Source organism: Lissotriton helveticus, chromosome 3_1 (genome assembly GCF_964261635.1).
Source record: "Lissotriton helveticus chromosome 3_1, aLisHel1.1, whole genome shotgun sequence".
In the NCBI taxonomy this organism is placed as follows: Eukaryota; Metazoa; Chordata; class Amphibia; order Caudata; family Salamandridae; genus Lissotriton; species Lissotriton helveticus.
Window position 1 is genome coordinate 489,372,214 of NC_136061.1, and position 16,288 is coordinate 489,388,501.

The window sequence follows — 16,288 nt, forward strand, 5'->3', positions numbered from 1 at the left end:
ACCCCTCCATTTCTTCCGGAGTTTCGCCGCCTCGCTATCTACCATATGAGATTCCTGCAGATACACTATCTGTGCCTTGCAGCGCTGTAACTGCGCATGCACTCTGTGATGTTTCTGCACTAAGCCTAAACCACTTACATTCCATGTTACTATGGTGTATCTACCCTGTGTATGCATCGCAGTGTGTCTTTTAGTTTCTGAGAATCTAATGCGGTTCTCAAGCATAAGAGCCTCCTTAAAGCAACCAGCACAATGAGACCAACCCTCCCCCCAAAAAACCCAATACTCGGTCTGGTCACCAAACTATACGGGACCATGTAACTTAACTGAACCAATAGGAACTCAACAATCATACAAAACGCTTTTGCCATGTGGGGGACATCGCTAGCGCCCATCATGTGATGCTTCTTTGTCGCAGCAACCCAGAAGAGCTACTACAGGAGCCTCGGCCTAATCAGCATATCATCACACAAAACAAACACTGTATTACTGTGAGCATTGCGTCTCAAAAAAAACCCACTGTAGGTATAGTCGTAATACTTGCGAGGTTACATCCAGCCATATAAGTCATTAAATAGTTGCGGGGTCGCAGAGTGGAATACGGCCACACTGCCCTCAGAATCCGATTTGTGCATCGCTTCTTCCTCTCTCGAGGAGGACTTGGTTTCCGACGGCATGCGTGAAGGTTGCTGCCACGATGATGGCCTGCGATTTGTTCCGCCGTATCTGTTGCGAGGTGATATACCGTCTTGCAGGAGTCCGGCGCAATCTTCTGTCATCATGACCAGTGGATGCAGCAAAGCCGGTTTGACTCTTGGTAGTGAGCTGATAGGTAGATGTAGCAGCGGTGGTTAGTTCCATCACCTCCAGCCAATCTTCCACATCCGCGGGCTTTCAAAGAAATTAGATTTCTGTTCATACAGGATTTTCAACCTAGCCGGGAAGAAACGTGCATATTTCATATTTAGATCTCTAAGTTTCTTCTTGATCGCCAAGAATGAAGATCACTGCCTTTGTACCAGCATTTTATAGTCAGGATATAGTGAGATTCTTGCATTCTCAAAATGTATTGGAGGTGATTTGCTCGCCTTTTGCAGGAGAATGTCTCTATCACAAAAGTTCAATAGTTTCACTATGGGAGGCCGTGGGGGAACCCCCGGTCGAGGTCGTCAGGTTGGGATTCTGTGTGCTCTCTCTATACAGTATTGCATAGATAGGCCCTTGTTCGTGACGTGCTCCCTGAACCATTGTTCCATGTAGCGTATTGCTTCGTTTCCCTAGCTTTTTTCCGGCAGGCTGATCACGCGAATGTTGTTTTGCCGAGCCCTGCCCTCTGCATCTGCCACACGGTCTAGCAGGGTGGCTTTTTGGCTCTGCAGCTGCTTGATATTGGTGTCGCTCTGTGTCTGCCGTGGTACCATTTCACCCAGTGTCACAGCATTTTTCCTTCACCTTGCCTGCGAGTTTCGCGTGGTCTGCCTGAAGCAGAGTGAGTCCAGTGGTCAGTGTCCCAATCTGAAGTTCTATTGCCTTCCTGGAGTCCCATACCTCCTTTAATATGAGATCCAACTTGTCCACAGGGGCAGGCGCAGCAGTAGGTGGAATACATCCGAACGTGAGCGTGATGTGCAGACAGTCCGCTGTGTCCGGAACAGGGTCAGAGCCTCCTTGGTCTTGTGGTTTTTCCCTGTTGCACCCCATATTTCCGGCCAGGCCAGCAAGAGACAGTTTGTGCAGCGCTATTAATGGTCTCTCAGCGCTCCTTCAGCAATTCACCTATGCAATGACTATGCAAGTGTTCTAGCCCTCCCGCAGCAGCGTCATACTGTGGCCTGCCTTACCATTCCGTGCAGCGGGTCAATATGTCAGCGGTGTGGGTGGTCGCAGGCTGTCCACATCAGGAGCTCCACGGCTACAATCCCGGTAAATTCTGGGCGCGGACTCACGTGGCAGCGCCCCACCACTTACACAACAGGGTTACAGTGGTATTCAGCGCAAGGCCGCTGGTGTTAGCAATCAGGAGGTCACTTGTCAAAAGGGTTGATCAGAGCATTCCCTTGCTCCCACGTTTCCCGATTCTCTCTGCTCTGCGGCACTCGTTTAGGCCCCGCGACCACCACCGCCCCTGCCTGTAGCGGTTTTCAGTGTGCACCGTCGGTGCCTGCGTGCATCTCTGTCTTGCATGCCTCATCCAGGGGCGGGGGTGCAAGCCGCCCGAAACACGGAGCCGTATGGTCCCAACCAGTCCAACTGGGGAGCGCCTGTTGTTGCTCAACTCCGTCCACACTCAGGCGGCCCAGCGGCAAGCGGTGTGAATGCAAAAGACCGTCGCAACCGTGAGCCCGCCTGCTAGGCTTGCAATCCACCAGGGTGTCCGCTTCCTCCTCCCGATGTCAGTGCTTATTGGAAGGAGCCCCGTCGGTCCGTATTGGCCCTTTCCCGCCATCGTCCTCTGCCAGGGAAAGTAGGCCGCTGCCCAGCCCCGGGCTCGCGTGATGGTGCTCCCTGGTTCGCCGGTTGCCTGCCCCATTCCGGTGTGTTGTCTGCAGGTTCCGCGGCAGCGCTCACCTCACTCACATGTCCCGGTCGTCGGTTTCCAGCCCCGATCTCTGTGCTGTAAGTTTCTGGTTTGCCGCACGTTAGGCCTGTGGCTTCCCTCTGCCCTCGTCCTCGCAGGATGGCTTCAGGGGCAATTTCTCTATGCCGTTTGCAATCACCTCCTCACAAGTGGCACCTAGTGTCCGTGCCTACCCTAGCTGCATTTTCCCACGTAGCTGCCGGTCTGTAGTGTGTGACGACTAATTTCCATGATGCTTCGGCCCAGGTCCGGAGCTCGTCTAGAAGATGAGCGCCATGCTTGACTGCTAGCCACGCCCCCTAATTTGTAATATTCTTAATTTTTTTTTAACTGTTGGAGTGTGAATAGTAAATTTTACCCCTCCTCTATCTAACACTTTCCCTACTGTTACACTCACTGGAATGGTAATAGTAATTTTTACCCCTCGGCTATCCAACTCTTTCCCTACTGTTGCACTCACTGGAGAGGGAATAGTCATTTTTACCCCTGCGCTATCCAACACTTTCCCTACTGTTGCACGCACTGGCGTTGGAATAGTAATTTTTACACCTCGGCTATCCAACACTTTCCCTACTGTTGCGCTAACTGGAGTGGAAATTGTAATTTGTACCTCTCCGCTATCCAGCACTTTCCCTACTGTTGCACTATTTGGCGTGAGAATAGTAATTTTTACAACTCCGCTATCCAACAACTTCCCTGCTGTTGCACTCTTGGAGTGGGAATAGTCATTTTTACACCTCCGCTATCCAACACTTTCCCTACTGTTGCACTCTTTGGCGTGAGAATAGTAATTTTTACCCCTCCGCTATCCAACACTTTACCTATTGTTGCACTCACTGGAGTTGGAATAGTACATTTAATTACTCCGCTATCCAACTCTTACCCTACTGTTGCACACACTTTAGTGGGAATAGTTATTTTTACCCCTCAGCTATCCAACACTTTCCCTACTGTTGCCCTGATAGTAATGTGAAATGTAAGTTTAAATATGTTTTAATAATTTAATGTTTTAATTTATTGTAGATTTTTGTTTTTTATGTTTTAAATCATTGATATATAGTTTTCTTTTTTATATAATTTTAAACTTTTAACATAAATTAAAAATAATAGTTTATTAATTGTTTTAAAGTAAATATATATGTATAAATATTTATATTGTGTGTTTATCTTTTTATTACATTTATTTGTTATATTGAATATATTTTATTTTGTTAAATTTAAATTTAATATTTAATATATATTATTTATTTTATTTTTATATAAAATTCGATATTTCATACATCTATTTTTTTTACATCAATAGTTTTTTTGTCAATATTTTTGTACTTACCTGTTTAAGTACAGGAGTCAATATTTTTGTTCACAACCCGTTCCTCCTTCTGGAACTCTTGGACCCATGGGAGCGTACGGGATATAAATAATTCCACAAAGTTCAGTAGATGCGCGCTAAGGCTACAGCAAAGTCCGGACCAAATAGTTGCAAGAAACTGTTTATTCACATAACGCGTTTCCGCTACCCAGCACCCTTGATCACATGTGATATCACCACCACTAGGGTGTCTTAAAAATGCATGCTAAACTTAGACAAAGGGCATCTATGAGGATCAAAAGTGTCGGCCATATTGAAATGGTGTTAAACCCTGGTCAGAAATAGGTATTAAGCCATAAATAGTGCATACTCAAGCACAGTAGACAACTTGAAAAAGGAAATCCAATGGTAGTTACCACAAATAATATAATCTGGTGTCAGAGTCTGGACACGATTATCACATAACACAATAATCAATACGCATGAAAGCATAGTGCCTGTACAGTACTGTGTAGTGAAATATTACCCCATACAATTGGACAGTCCATGCTAACAGAAAACTACCTGAGTTGAAACAGCTAGATGGGCATGCACGACTCTTACTGGGCAAGTGTCCTGGCATATTCTGACTCAGGTAAAGGCATGGTGCCCATTGATCCCCAAAAGAATAATCAAATCATGCATGGTTTGTCTCATCTGTGACGACATCCCAGGAGTGACGATGAAGAAAAGGGTAGGGTACCCGTACTCGTGAGTGAATTGAAGGTGGGTCCCTTCCTTTCCTCCTGAAAGAGAAAACACAAAATGAAAATATCAATATCAAAAGAGATACAACTAAAAACAATGTGAAACAAATAATGGGTATACTAGCATGGTGCTTAAAAAATTTAGTTTATAATACTTCCTGACAAAGAGCAGAAACAAGGTAAAAACCTATTCCTCTCTGAGTTTCCTGGTTTAAACCCCCTGGGATTCTTGTCTGAAAGTCTGTTATGTATTTAGCCTCCTTCTTCCTGAGCTTGAGAACTCTGTCGCCCCTCTGAGATCATTCTTGATCTGTTCTATGGCACAAACTGTGAAACATCAGAGAAATGTCAGTCCTGAAAGTGTCGGGCTACTAGGCCCGAAGGATCCCTGTTTGTAACGGCCCTCATGTGCTCCAGTATTCTCTTTTTGGCCATCAAGGTGGTGCTGCCTATGTACCATAATTTACATGGGCACTCAATGATGCAGATGCTAAAAGTTGTTCTACACATGAGGAATTGAGAGATGACTCTCCTGGTAGGCCCTTGTGTGATCTCTTTGCGCATTAGACTATTCCTGCACGATTTAAAGTGGCCACAAGGAAAAAAAAACTGAAGGTTATGAGTGTTGGTGCTCGGTGATTCCTTAATGTCACTATGGACCAGCATGTCCCTGAGGCTGTGTCCTCTCCTGTAGTTGATGTGAGGTCTATCATCAATGTTACTGCCAAAAATGCTGTCTGACTTAAGTATATTCCAGTTCTTCACCAGGATCCTCTTGACATCATTGGCATCGCTGTTATATGTCAAAATTATTCTGGTGTTGTCCTCAATCTGTTCTGTTACATTGCCTTTGTCACAGAGTGTCTCCTGTCTGCTGATGCCATCAGCTCGTTCACTTGCCCTATTGAGAACCCAGATTGGGTATCCTCTCTCCCAGAATCTGTCGATCATGATCCTGCGCTCCTGTTGATATGTTTCCTTGGCATTGCAGTTATATTTGGCCCTCAGTAGCTCTCCAAAAGGGATGCTCCATTTGAGGGTTCCTGGGTGACCTCTGAGGGCATGTAAAAGGTTGTTGCCAGCCATGCTCTTCCGGAACAGTTTGGTGCGGATTCTTTTCTGCCGGATCTCTACCTTGATTTCCAAATAGTCTACTGTGGTGTTACTGATCTTGCTAGTCAGGAGTATATTATGTTTGTTGGTGTTGAGTTTCCTGATGAAATCTATTGATAGACTTTCCGAGCCCCTCCAGATTATGAACAGGTCGTCGATGTACCTGAGCCACACCACAACCCGACCAACATCAGGAGCTAGCCCACAACTGTAAAATACCTCCTCCCCCCGCAAACCCATGAACATATTAGCAAAGCTGGGCAAGAAGCACAAACCTATGGCAGTCCCAGTCGTTGTCTGTAGATGACTCCATCAAATAAAAAGATGTTGTTGACATCTAGTGTGATAAGTAGGAAATTTTCCTCCCTCTCGATATCCTGTAGCTTGCCCAAAAAGTCATTGGTGTCCCTTATATATGATGCTAGATTAGCATCGTGGTCCCTTAGAAAGTGGTCTACGTTTTTGGACACGTGCTCTAAACACTGCCTTCAGAGGACACTATAGGACACCCAGGTGGGACAAGTGGATTCTTGTGAATTTTAGGAAGTAAATATAAGACTGGGAGTTTGGGATGGTCTTTTTTGAGAAAGCAATCTTCCTCTCACTCTAGAATTCCCCTGTCTTTCCACTCGCGCAGTTTTTCCCACATAGTGCTAATACTCCTGGTATACTTATCCCTGGAGAAGGAAGTGTAGAACTTGGTGATATTGAGTTGTCTCTTAGCTTCGGTTATGTTCATATCACGGTCTTGCAACACCACATTGCCACCCTTATCAGCGGGACTTATCGCAACATCATTGTCTCGAGCCAAGAAAATAAGGGCCTGCCTTTGCACAAAGGTGAGATTACCCAGTGCCCTATTCCTGGGTTGTGATTTGTACTGATATTCAAAGAGAGATTTGATGACCACCTCATGGAATGTGTTCATACTGTCATGATGAAGAGTTGGAAAGAAAGTAGACCATGGCTTGAAGCTAGTACTGGCTGCTGCATCACAGGTAATGCCCAACTCATCTAGTGCATACGTTTCTGTGAAGCTAATCTCCACCTGATCGGGCTCATGTTGTAATTGCAGAAGTGTAAACAGAATATCCATGACCTCAATGTCAAGGTCGATCTCATTACCCTCTGTCTCAAATACCACTATTCTGTCCTGACCTCCTGCCCTGAGTTGATGCCATTTCTTCAGTTTGAGTTTGAGAATATATTTGTGTAGGTCAATTCTAGTATTGTTGTAATTAAAATAAGAGGAGGGACAGAAGGAGAGACGAAAACATAAGGTTTACTTCTCAGTGTCACTTAAAGGTCTCTTTGATAAGTTAATGATAGTCCTATTAACCATTTCTGGATCTATGAGTGTGCCTTCTTGGAGCCTGTGGTGCTTTTTGCCATGCGCCCCGTCCTCTGCCTCTACTGCCAACTTTGCTGGATCTGGAGTCTTATTTTGCGGCTCCTCCTCAACTTTTTCCTCTGCCTCGTCCTCTTTGTCCCCTGGGTTTCAGGACCGGTGTATCCATTGTTGTTTGCTAGCAGTCAGTATTCGTCCAAAAAAGTCACCGGTCTAGAGACCCTCTTGTTGCCTGAGGTGCTACTTCCCGATGTCTCAGACTCAATGTCGCTGACAGTAGATTGCTCTGACAGCGAGCTTTCCACGGTTGCCTCTGGTGAGTCGGTAATCACAGGTTTCTCTCTTTATAGGTGGAAGTACTTTCTGCTGAAAGTGAGAATACTCCCACTATAGTAATCGCCATAGTCCCTATGTATCTTTCTCTGTTTGCGGCTTTTGATGTCATCATGGTTCTTGAGGCGGTCCTTTATTTCCTCCATTAGTCTCTTCAAGGTTTCAGGTTCTATATTGGCCTCAAGGTCCGCCTGTGTCGCCTTTATTTCAGCTTGCAGTACATCGCGATCTAGCCACGCATACTTGACCAATATTTCCAGCATGCGTCTGGAGCTGGAAGAGGAATTTTCAGACCACTCCTCCAGCATTTTAGGGTTGGGTGAGTCATAGGATCGTGTAGTAAAGATGCTTAGACCCCCTTGGAACTATGTTCTTTCCTGCAACAATTTGGTGTGCACTTTGCTGCAGCCTGAGATCGCGCCTACTGAACTTTGTGGAAATATTTTTGTTGTGTATATTTTGTACTCAATATTTTTTACATCGTTATTTATTACATCGTTGTTGTGTCGGTGAACCTACAACTATATGAAATGGGATATAACTCCCCGTTTCACTTGCCTCCACCCTAATCAAAATCTTGCATTCAATAATCCCACCATACTAAAGCTCCCTCCAACCCCCATCACTCTGGGTAGAGACCAAAAAATTTTCTGCCAATGTAATATACAACAATAACAAGAACTACTGTATTTGAACTGAACCCCCATGGGGGAACAAGACCTGAAGAGGAGGAGATAGCCCTGGGTGCACCAACTACGACTGTGGCATTTGTGGCCATTTTAACCCTGTTTATTGATATTATAAAAGTACTGGGGATTCCCAGCAGCCTGAATCATGCATGTGAATCTATAAAAGATACCTGAAGAATTGTAATTACAAACAAATTACGAGTTCCATCCAACAAGAATCCAGCTGAAGAAAAATAGAGCAAAAAGCATTAACGAAAAGGTAGGAAAGTTGGTGATAAACAAAAATTGGGAAACTAAAATGTTATGATACATAGTCCAGGCAGTAAATGGCATCAAAATGTCAAACAACAAACACTGAAAAGGCAACCATTTTCGATTATATTCAATTTAAGGCTAGACAGACATTCATCTGGAGAATCTTGTCTTCTAGACACAAGAAAAGTAACCCCTTATTTGACATCCTTTATGTTTTCCATGCTTGTGTATTCTACTTGTTGCCCTGTCAGACTGGTGCTCCACATAGTCCATTAAACATCCATTTGGCCAGTGGGATTAGTCTGAAACAGTATACCATATGCTTAGCGAAGGCCCAGAGATGCACTGCCTCCTCAGGGCAGCTCCTGTACAGATATTGTATTGTATTGTACTTGCATCAATTTAGCGACTACTATCGTTGATGAGGAGTCAAAGTGCTGATTCGGTGAGTAGCACTCTACTCCGGGACCCATAGAGGATTAGTGTTGAATTAGTATAGTGAAATAATAAAGTAATTTCGTGTGATGGCTAGGTTAGTCACTTATTTGGATTCGGAAGGATAGCAGAAGGATAGAAGAGGAAAAAAGGTTTGTATTTATATAGCGCTTGTTACCACTGATGGGGTGTTGGAGCACTTTTTTTTGGCAAATAGCACGCTACTCCGGAAATCCATAAAGGATTAGTGGTGAATTAGTATGGTGAAATATTACAATAATTTGAGTGGTGGATATTAGTTAGTTATTTTTTTTTATTTTATTTTATTTTTAGAGTTTTCTATAGCGCGAACTTGAACCGATTAGGTTATCAGAGCGCTTTACATAGCACCAGTTTCGTTACATGTTAACACAGCAGTTTACATAGAATCAGTTACGTTGCACATTTCAGTAACTTGAACCGATTAGGTTATCAAAGCACTTTAAATAAGACAGCATTCGATGTCCAGTGCCCTCCTCCGCCGTGTAGCGGGGGACCACTTCCAGCCCTCCGAAGTCGTCGAGCTGTCGGGACTAGGCTCCTGGAATGTCCAGTGCCCTCCTCCGCCGTGTAGCGGGGGACCTCTTCCAGCCCTTCGAAATCGTCGAACTGTCGGGACTAGGCTCCTGGAATTTCAGCTGTCCCTTTACAACTACTTTGTTTGAAGTCATGACGGAGGTCTCAATCCCAGCAGCAACCAAGTGAGCTCTCTGTCTCCAAGTTTCTCTCCGCGCTTGATGATAGTCTAGTATTATGGATTTAGGTGGCTCGCACTGGTCATGTCACGTGACAAACTTCAGGAAACCTCGTTGTTTTGAAAGATTTTCTCAAGGCCATAAATTCCCCCAGCACAATTTTTCCATCTTAATTCTAATGCGTGGAAATAGCAGGATTGGTTAACCCTGTAAGTCCTGTGGAGGGAGGATGTGTGCTTTAATCCCCTCTATCTCCAAGGCAGATAGGGAAAACAGAGATGTTTTTTCCGTGCGGTGACCCAACTTGGGCGCCATTTGGGGGTCAGGCAGAATGATGTTCGTCTGGGTCCGTGTTGGTTCGGCTGCTTTTCCCATTTCTGACCTCGTTCTGGTCTTGGTGTGAGAATGATAGCTGAGGGTTAGAAGGGGAAGAAAGGTTTGCATTCATATAGCACCTGTTACCCCTGATGGGTGTTGAAGCGCTTTTCTGGCGAGTAGCACACTACTCCGGAACCCATAAAGGATTAGTGTTAAAAATTAGTATAGTGAAATATTAAGTAATTTGAGTGGTTTATATGTTATTCAGTCATTTGGGTAGAGAAGGGTAGGCAGCGGGATAGAAGAGGGAAAGAGGTTTGTATTTATATAGCGCTTGCTACCCCTGATGGGGTTTTGAAGTGCTTTTTTGGTGAGTAGCACGATACTCTGGAACCCATAAAGGATTAGGTTTTGAATTAGTATAATGAAATATGAAAGTAATTTGAGTGGTGTATATGTTAGTCAAATATTTGGATTGAGAAGGTTTGGAAAGGGGTAGGAAAGGGAAAAGGTTTGCATTTGTATAGCACTTGCAGCCCTGGCGGGGTGTTGAAGTGCTTTATTTTCGAGAATCGCACTACTCTGGAACCCATAACGGATTAGTGGTGAATTAGTATAGTGGAATATGAAAATTTGCGAAGTGAACATGTTAGTCTGTTATTTTGATTGAAAAGGATAGTGGAGGGATAGAAGAGTGAAGGATTTAGATATCATATATTATTATTTTTTGGGGGACGTTATACCAGTAGGAGGAGGCTTTTTTTAATGAGTAAAAGGGGTTGTGGAGGGAAAGAGTCAGAGAGAAGAGTTTAGAAAAGTTTGTTTAGGGGGATCGGTATAGTAAAAGCGGTGTCAGATGATGCAAGGAGGAGTAGAGTAGGGGAAAGTCTAGAAAGGGTTATTTTGGGGAGTCATAGTTGTGGTATGGGATAAATGAGTGAGTGGATGAAGAGGATATATTGATATATGTATAGAGTGAGAAATAGGGTAGTGCATTGGAAAGAGTAGTAGAAAGACGTTTGAGATGAGTCAGAAAGTTGGGCTAGGAGATATATTGAGAGAAGTATATGCTGAGAGATAGGGTAGTGCATTGGAAGAGAGTGATAAATATATAGATCCATAAGTACATTGAAAGTATATAGATGCATAAAGGAGGGAAGTATATGTAGATTAAAGATATTGATAGAGGTACGGGATGAGAAATAGGGTAGTGCATTGGATATGCTTTTTCAGGAGAAAAGTAACAAACACACAGATCCAAGTACATGGAAGGTACATAGATGCACAGTGGAAGCAAGTACATGTAGACCAAAGATGCACCAGATAAATTCCGGTTTTCAAGTGTTATTTTACTTTAATATTTTTTTTTTACAACATAACTATTCTACATGTTTATACAAAGCAATACACAAAGATAGGTACATATCCATAGTGAAAATAAATACTTATATATAGAGGGATATGCTGTAAATTTCTGTTTGCGTTTTGTTCTTATGTGGGGAAGAGCCAATTCTTGAGTAGTTTTCTGAAGATAAGGTGGCTGTCCGTGGATCTTATGTTGGGGGGTAATATATAACACCTGGGAGATAGGTAGAAAATACAAAGCACATGAATAACGAGGAAAAATACAAATCCTTTATCACCATGAATTGTTGTATGTAATGCAAATGTGACTTTCATTGGTATTTGCTTTTTTTTATTCTTTAACCACATGAGCGCTAGCGAAATTCCCCTCCTGTGCTCATGTTTTTAAAAACCCATTATTCATGACGAGCTGGGCTCGTCATGAGCGTGCGAGGAGGCTACCTCATGACGAGCCCAGCTCGTCATGAGCGTCGAAGGGGTTAAGGAACTAGCCTGTCTGTGACCAACATTTATTTCTCTCCTACACTTGACCCCCCTTTGGCAGATAATTGGTTTTATGTATATCTCATCTTCTCCATGGAGTGGTGTCCCACTTCATATGGTCAAAAATTTCTTCTCTAAACAAAACCAGCCGACAGTCTTCTGACGAGCAAAGTCTTTGACACCTCTCTGTTTATAACGGCGGATTCTCACATACCCCAGGTGGAGATAACAGATATACTTATAAATGGTGAGACTCTGATTTTGTCCCCAAAAAACTCAACGAGATTGACCTTTGAGCAGTGAGGAAAGAGAAAAGGAGTTGCATCATGACCAGTCGTAACGGAACGTTAGGCTGTGGGTCTGAAAAGAACGTCTAAAATCCATGGTCTACTTTACTGGAACAGCCTTCAATTAAGGTTTAGGAACTTTTTAAGAACCAGGGAAGTTGGTTATAACTTTTTAAAAAGTTAGGACTAGGAAAAGTGTTCACCTCTGTAGAATTGATAAAGATGCAACTCCGATGGGCACAATTTCCTGGTTTATTGCTAGGTTTGAGACTCCAACCTGGTAGCAGACACAAAGTATACCAAATCCTAAACCCTGCCCCCTCTGATAGAGTTTGATCTCCAGAAAAGTTTCAACTTGGTGCATTTTACAGTAAAGTTTGAGACTTCAGTGGGATTGAAAATGTATATCTTTACCCTATGGAGTCCCTGCTCAGCAAAGCATTAGTGCTTTTCCACTCTGTTGATTTTGGATTTCAAAGCTAAAACTGTTTACCAGGACAAATCTTCAACCCTTGGCACGACTTCTTTGCACCGGTCAGCCTCATAGGATGTCTGAGACATGGTCCTCAATCAAACGTGACCTGGGTGTACCATCCACCTCCACCCGAGCTTGCTTTATTGTTGGTCAGTCATGGAGGGTTCATAGCACATGGTCAATCAATTTGGTTTCATTATGGTTTTGTATTGACACCTTTTAAATTGTTTGTAACAACTAATCCCTGCATCTTACTGTAATCATTTTATTGTCTTTTTAAACAGTGAATTTTACTGTTTTCAATAAATTTGGTGTGGGAATGATCACTTTTTGATTTCTTAACATGCATTATTTCAACTGTAATAATATTAGTGTAATTAAGTGTTGGTGTTGTTCTTCGTGTGTCACATGCAGTGTTCTCTGAAGAATGCCTCAAATGCTTGTACTACCAACCTATTTAAATACTAGGGATAGATTGTTTTGACTATTTTGAAGCTTAGTAACAGCTCATAGCAGGTTTGAGACCATTCTCCCCATAGTTGAACAATCTGGAGTCCTACAGAGACCATTTTGCAATAGGAAATGCAATGGCCCTTTGCCCACCTTTTGAACTGTAAACGGTGATTGATTAGAGGTATATGTTTCCTCTTTATCTTTTTTCCTGAACATTCTAAAGTGTATACAAGTGTTAATTTACTTATCTCACACGAATTTGCCATTTTCAACCCCTCTGTGGGGGGTTTGAGCTAAAACTAATGTTTAGATGGGATTACGTCAGTCTCATTGTTGTTAGATAAACCTACAGGTTTTAAAGGAATGTAACTATCTAACATAAAAAACGCCTGTTGAAACATTAGTTCCCAAAATATGTTTGGTACTACATTTTACTGGGCAGTTCAATCTGTACCCTAGAATTTGCTGTAAGCAATGTGAAGTCATTCATACAATCTTTACCTGTTTTATTTAGTTACATTTGCACTTGGAGAATGTTGCTGTCTATAATATGTTTCCCTCAAAATGCCTGCCTGCAATAAACAGTTGAACCGCTTATCCCTTACAGGTGTGGCTCATCAACACAATCCAGTCAGTCAAACACAAATAACAGAAGAACAAGCCATGACGGCACTTGTTCACCTGCTAAGAACACACCCTTCCCTTCAGATAAAGGTAGCACAGCGTTGAATATGATGTAGTAATAAAGTCCTTTGTGTAAATCTTCATATATTCTCACCTCCCTGTACTCATGCCTCCCCTGTACCCATGCATCTCTGTGTTTGTGTCAACCCATTTCTACCTCCTAGATTTTTTCTCTGTCTCCCCATCAGTGGCGGCTGCTTGTATTTAAAAGTGTTGGAACGATCAGGTGACTATTTGATCCACTTTTAGGCAGAGTTAGAAACCCAAAAGCGCTCAATTGTTGCCTGTTATAAACAGTGTTTTGGAGTTGAGGCTCATGTCAGTGCGAGTGTTAGAAATGGGGGTCTCTGGTTGGCAATGGTTTGCACTTTGTCCAAATAGTGGCCCTTCGTTCTAGACAGAATAAGGGGGATACACTCCTAAAATAACCCCTGCTCACCCCCTTGGTAGCTTGGCCCGACCAGTCAGGCTTATCTCGGAGGCAGTGTGTAAACCATTTGCACATAACCAACAGTAATACAGTGAAAACACTATAAAAGAACACCGCACCAGTTTTAGAAAATTAACCAATATTTATCTGTGCAAACAAGACCAAAACGATAAAAGACCAACATACAGTAATAAAAATAGGCACTTAGCAAGTATGACTTGAAGTTGGTAGCTCTGTCCGGTGCTACGGCGATGCTGAAAACCCACAGGTCGCTGTACAAGCTGCGGCTTGGTGGCGGTGGCGGTCGTAGTTGTTGAAACCAGGATTGCAGTGCTAAATGTGGTGGTGCCTTAAGGACACATAGCCAGCAGCAGTGTTGGCTGCTTTCCCCCTCTGTGGCAACTGAAACCGTGGTTCTAGAGGCGGTACCCAAAGGTAGGTGTAGTCTTTGCTGTCCCTGAGACCTCGAGAACAAGAGGTACACTCTATTTCAAGCCCTGGGTTATACTCAGCACAAGTAAAGAAAGTTAATTCCAGTCCTTTCACTGCCCAAGGCAGAAGCAGCAACTGCAGGCTAACCCAACAAAGCAACGACACAGCAATGGGGCAGTACTCCTCCGAGCAGTTCTTCCAGCTCTTTTTCTTGGCAGATTCCTTGATTACAGCAAGTTCTACAATTCTGGGGCCTATACTGCATTTCTCTTTGTTATCTTGAGCAGGGAGTGCCTGTGCTCAGTCCAAACCAGTCTGGTCCTCTCTGGCCCAGCTTCTTGGCAGAAGGTGGAGACAGCATTGTCCAAGGCAGATCAGGCCCATACAGGTGCAAGTAAATCTCCTCCCACTATTCTAAATGTGGCCCAGGTCTATTCAGCCCAGCCCTGACTCCTCCAGGAAAGGCCGGACACACCTCAAACCCCCAGTGGCTGTCTGAAGAGAATGTCCGTCCCCAGCCCCTGTCACTCCACTGCCAGACAGTCAATCCACAACTCAACAGAGACGCACAGGATGCTGAGCAAGAAAATACCTACTTTCTAAAAATGATATTTTCAAACACAGAATCTAAAAATAATCTTTACAAAAAGAATTATTTTTAAATTCTGAGTTCAGGCATACTAAGCTCAGTTTCTCTGTCCTGCCCCGATGGGAAGATATGCTTGTAAAATGGCACACCATTACTTATCTGGCCTCTCACATACACTGCACCCTGCCCACAGGGGTACCTTGGGCCTAACTTAGGGGTGAGTCACATGTAATAAAAGGGAAGGTTAGGGCTGGCAAGTGGGTGCATTTGCCAGGTCGACATGGCTGTAAAAACTGTGCACAGACACTGCAGTGGCAGGTCTCAGAACCTTTTGATCAGCTTCTCTTGTGGATGGCACATTCAGTGCTGCAAGCCCACTAGCAGCATTTGATTTACAGGCCCTAGCGCTCTAAGTGCAATTTACTAGGGACTTACCAGTAAATCAAGTATATCAATTATGGAAACAACAATCTGTTATGCAATTTACAATAGGAGCACTTGCACTTTAACACTGGTCTGCAGTGAGAAATTGCGCAGAGACAATAAACCAGCAAAAAGAGTAAAACCCAGGAGGCCAGAAAGCAAAAAGACAGTTGAAGCATGCTAAAAAATGCCAGGTCTATCAGTGAGTTTCTCACACTGCCTGACAATGGCAAAAAAAACCTATTTCAAAATTGAAGAAAAAAAAAAGTAATTACTGACTCCTCTCCAGTCCCGCAGTCCATGGCTCAAAGGTAGCGTGGGGTCTCAGAGCCAACTCCCCTACCCAATCCAGATGCTGATCTCATGGAAGTGCCAGAACTGGTTGGAGAAGGCTGGATCAGCACTTTTACAGACACTGCAGACCTGTGCCTACTCATCACTCAGCTGTCTAAGACATCTCGGGTTGGAGAGGTTTAAACTTCGCATGTCAGGCTGGCCGCTACAAGACAGCTGGCCAAAGTCACATGCACATTTTAAACTGGAGTGAACACCACTCCTGCTCCCCTGCCTTGACACTTGCTTGGGTTTGACCACACTGAAAGATATGGTACTAAAATAAATTAATAAAGATTTTTTTTTCATATTTGCTGTGCTGGCAGCAGAGTGGGCGAGGCTCCTCCGTTCCAATGGAGGAATCGATGCTGCTCCCATGCCTTTTGTTTCTCCTCCAAGTACTCCTGTGTTCCTATGTCTCATACGTTTCTACCATGTCTGTGTCTCTATATGTCTGGGGCAATATCTTTCTGTCT

General features: G+C 43.6%; 1 protein-coding gene across 4 annotated transcripts in view; it reads left to right on the plus strand.

The window, feature by feature from the left end:
* The window catches only part of ANKAR (ankyrin and armadillo repeat containing), a 1,199,016-nt gene that overhangs the window by 987,995 nt on the left and 194,733 nt on the right, over positions 1-16,288 (plus strand). For all 4 annotated transcript variants that reach the window (XM_078680368.1, XM_078680367.1, XM_078680369.1 and 1 more), the window contains one exon: positions 13,529-13,635. In XM_078680368.1, the coding sequence (XP_078536494.1) occupies positions 13,529-13,635 (107 nt within the window). The remainder of the gene's footprint in view (positions 1-13,528; positions 13,636-16,288) is intronic.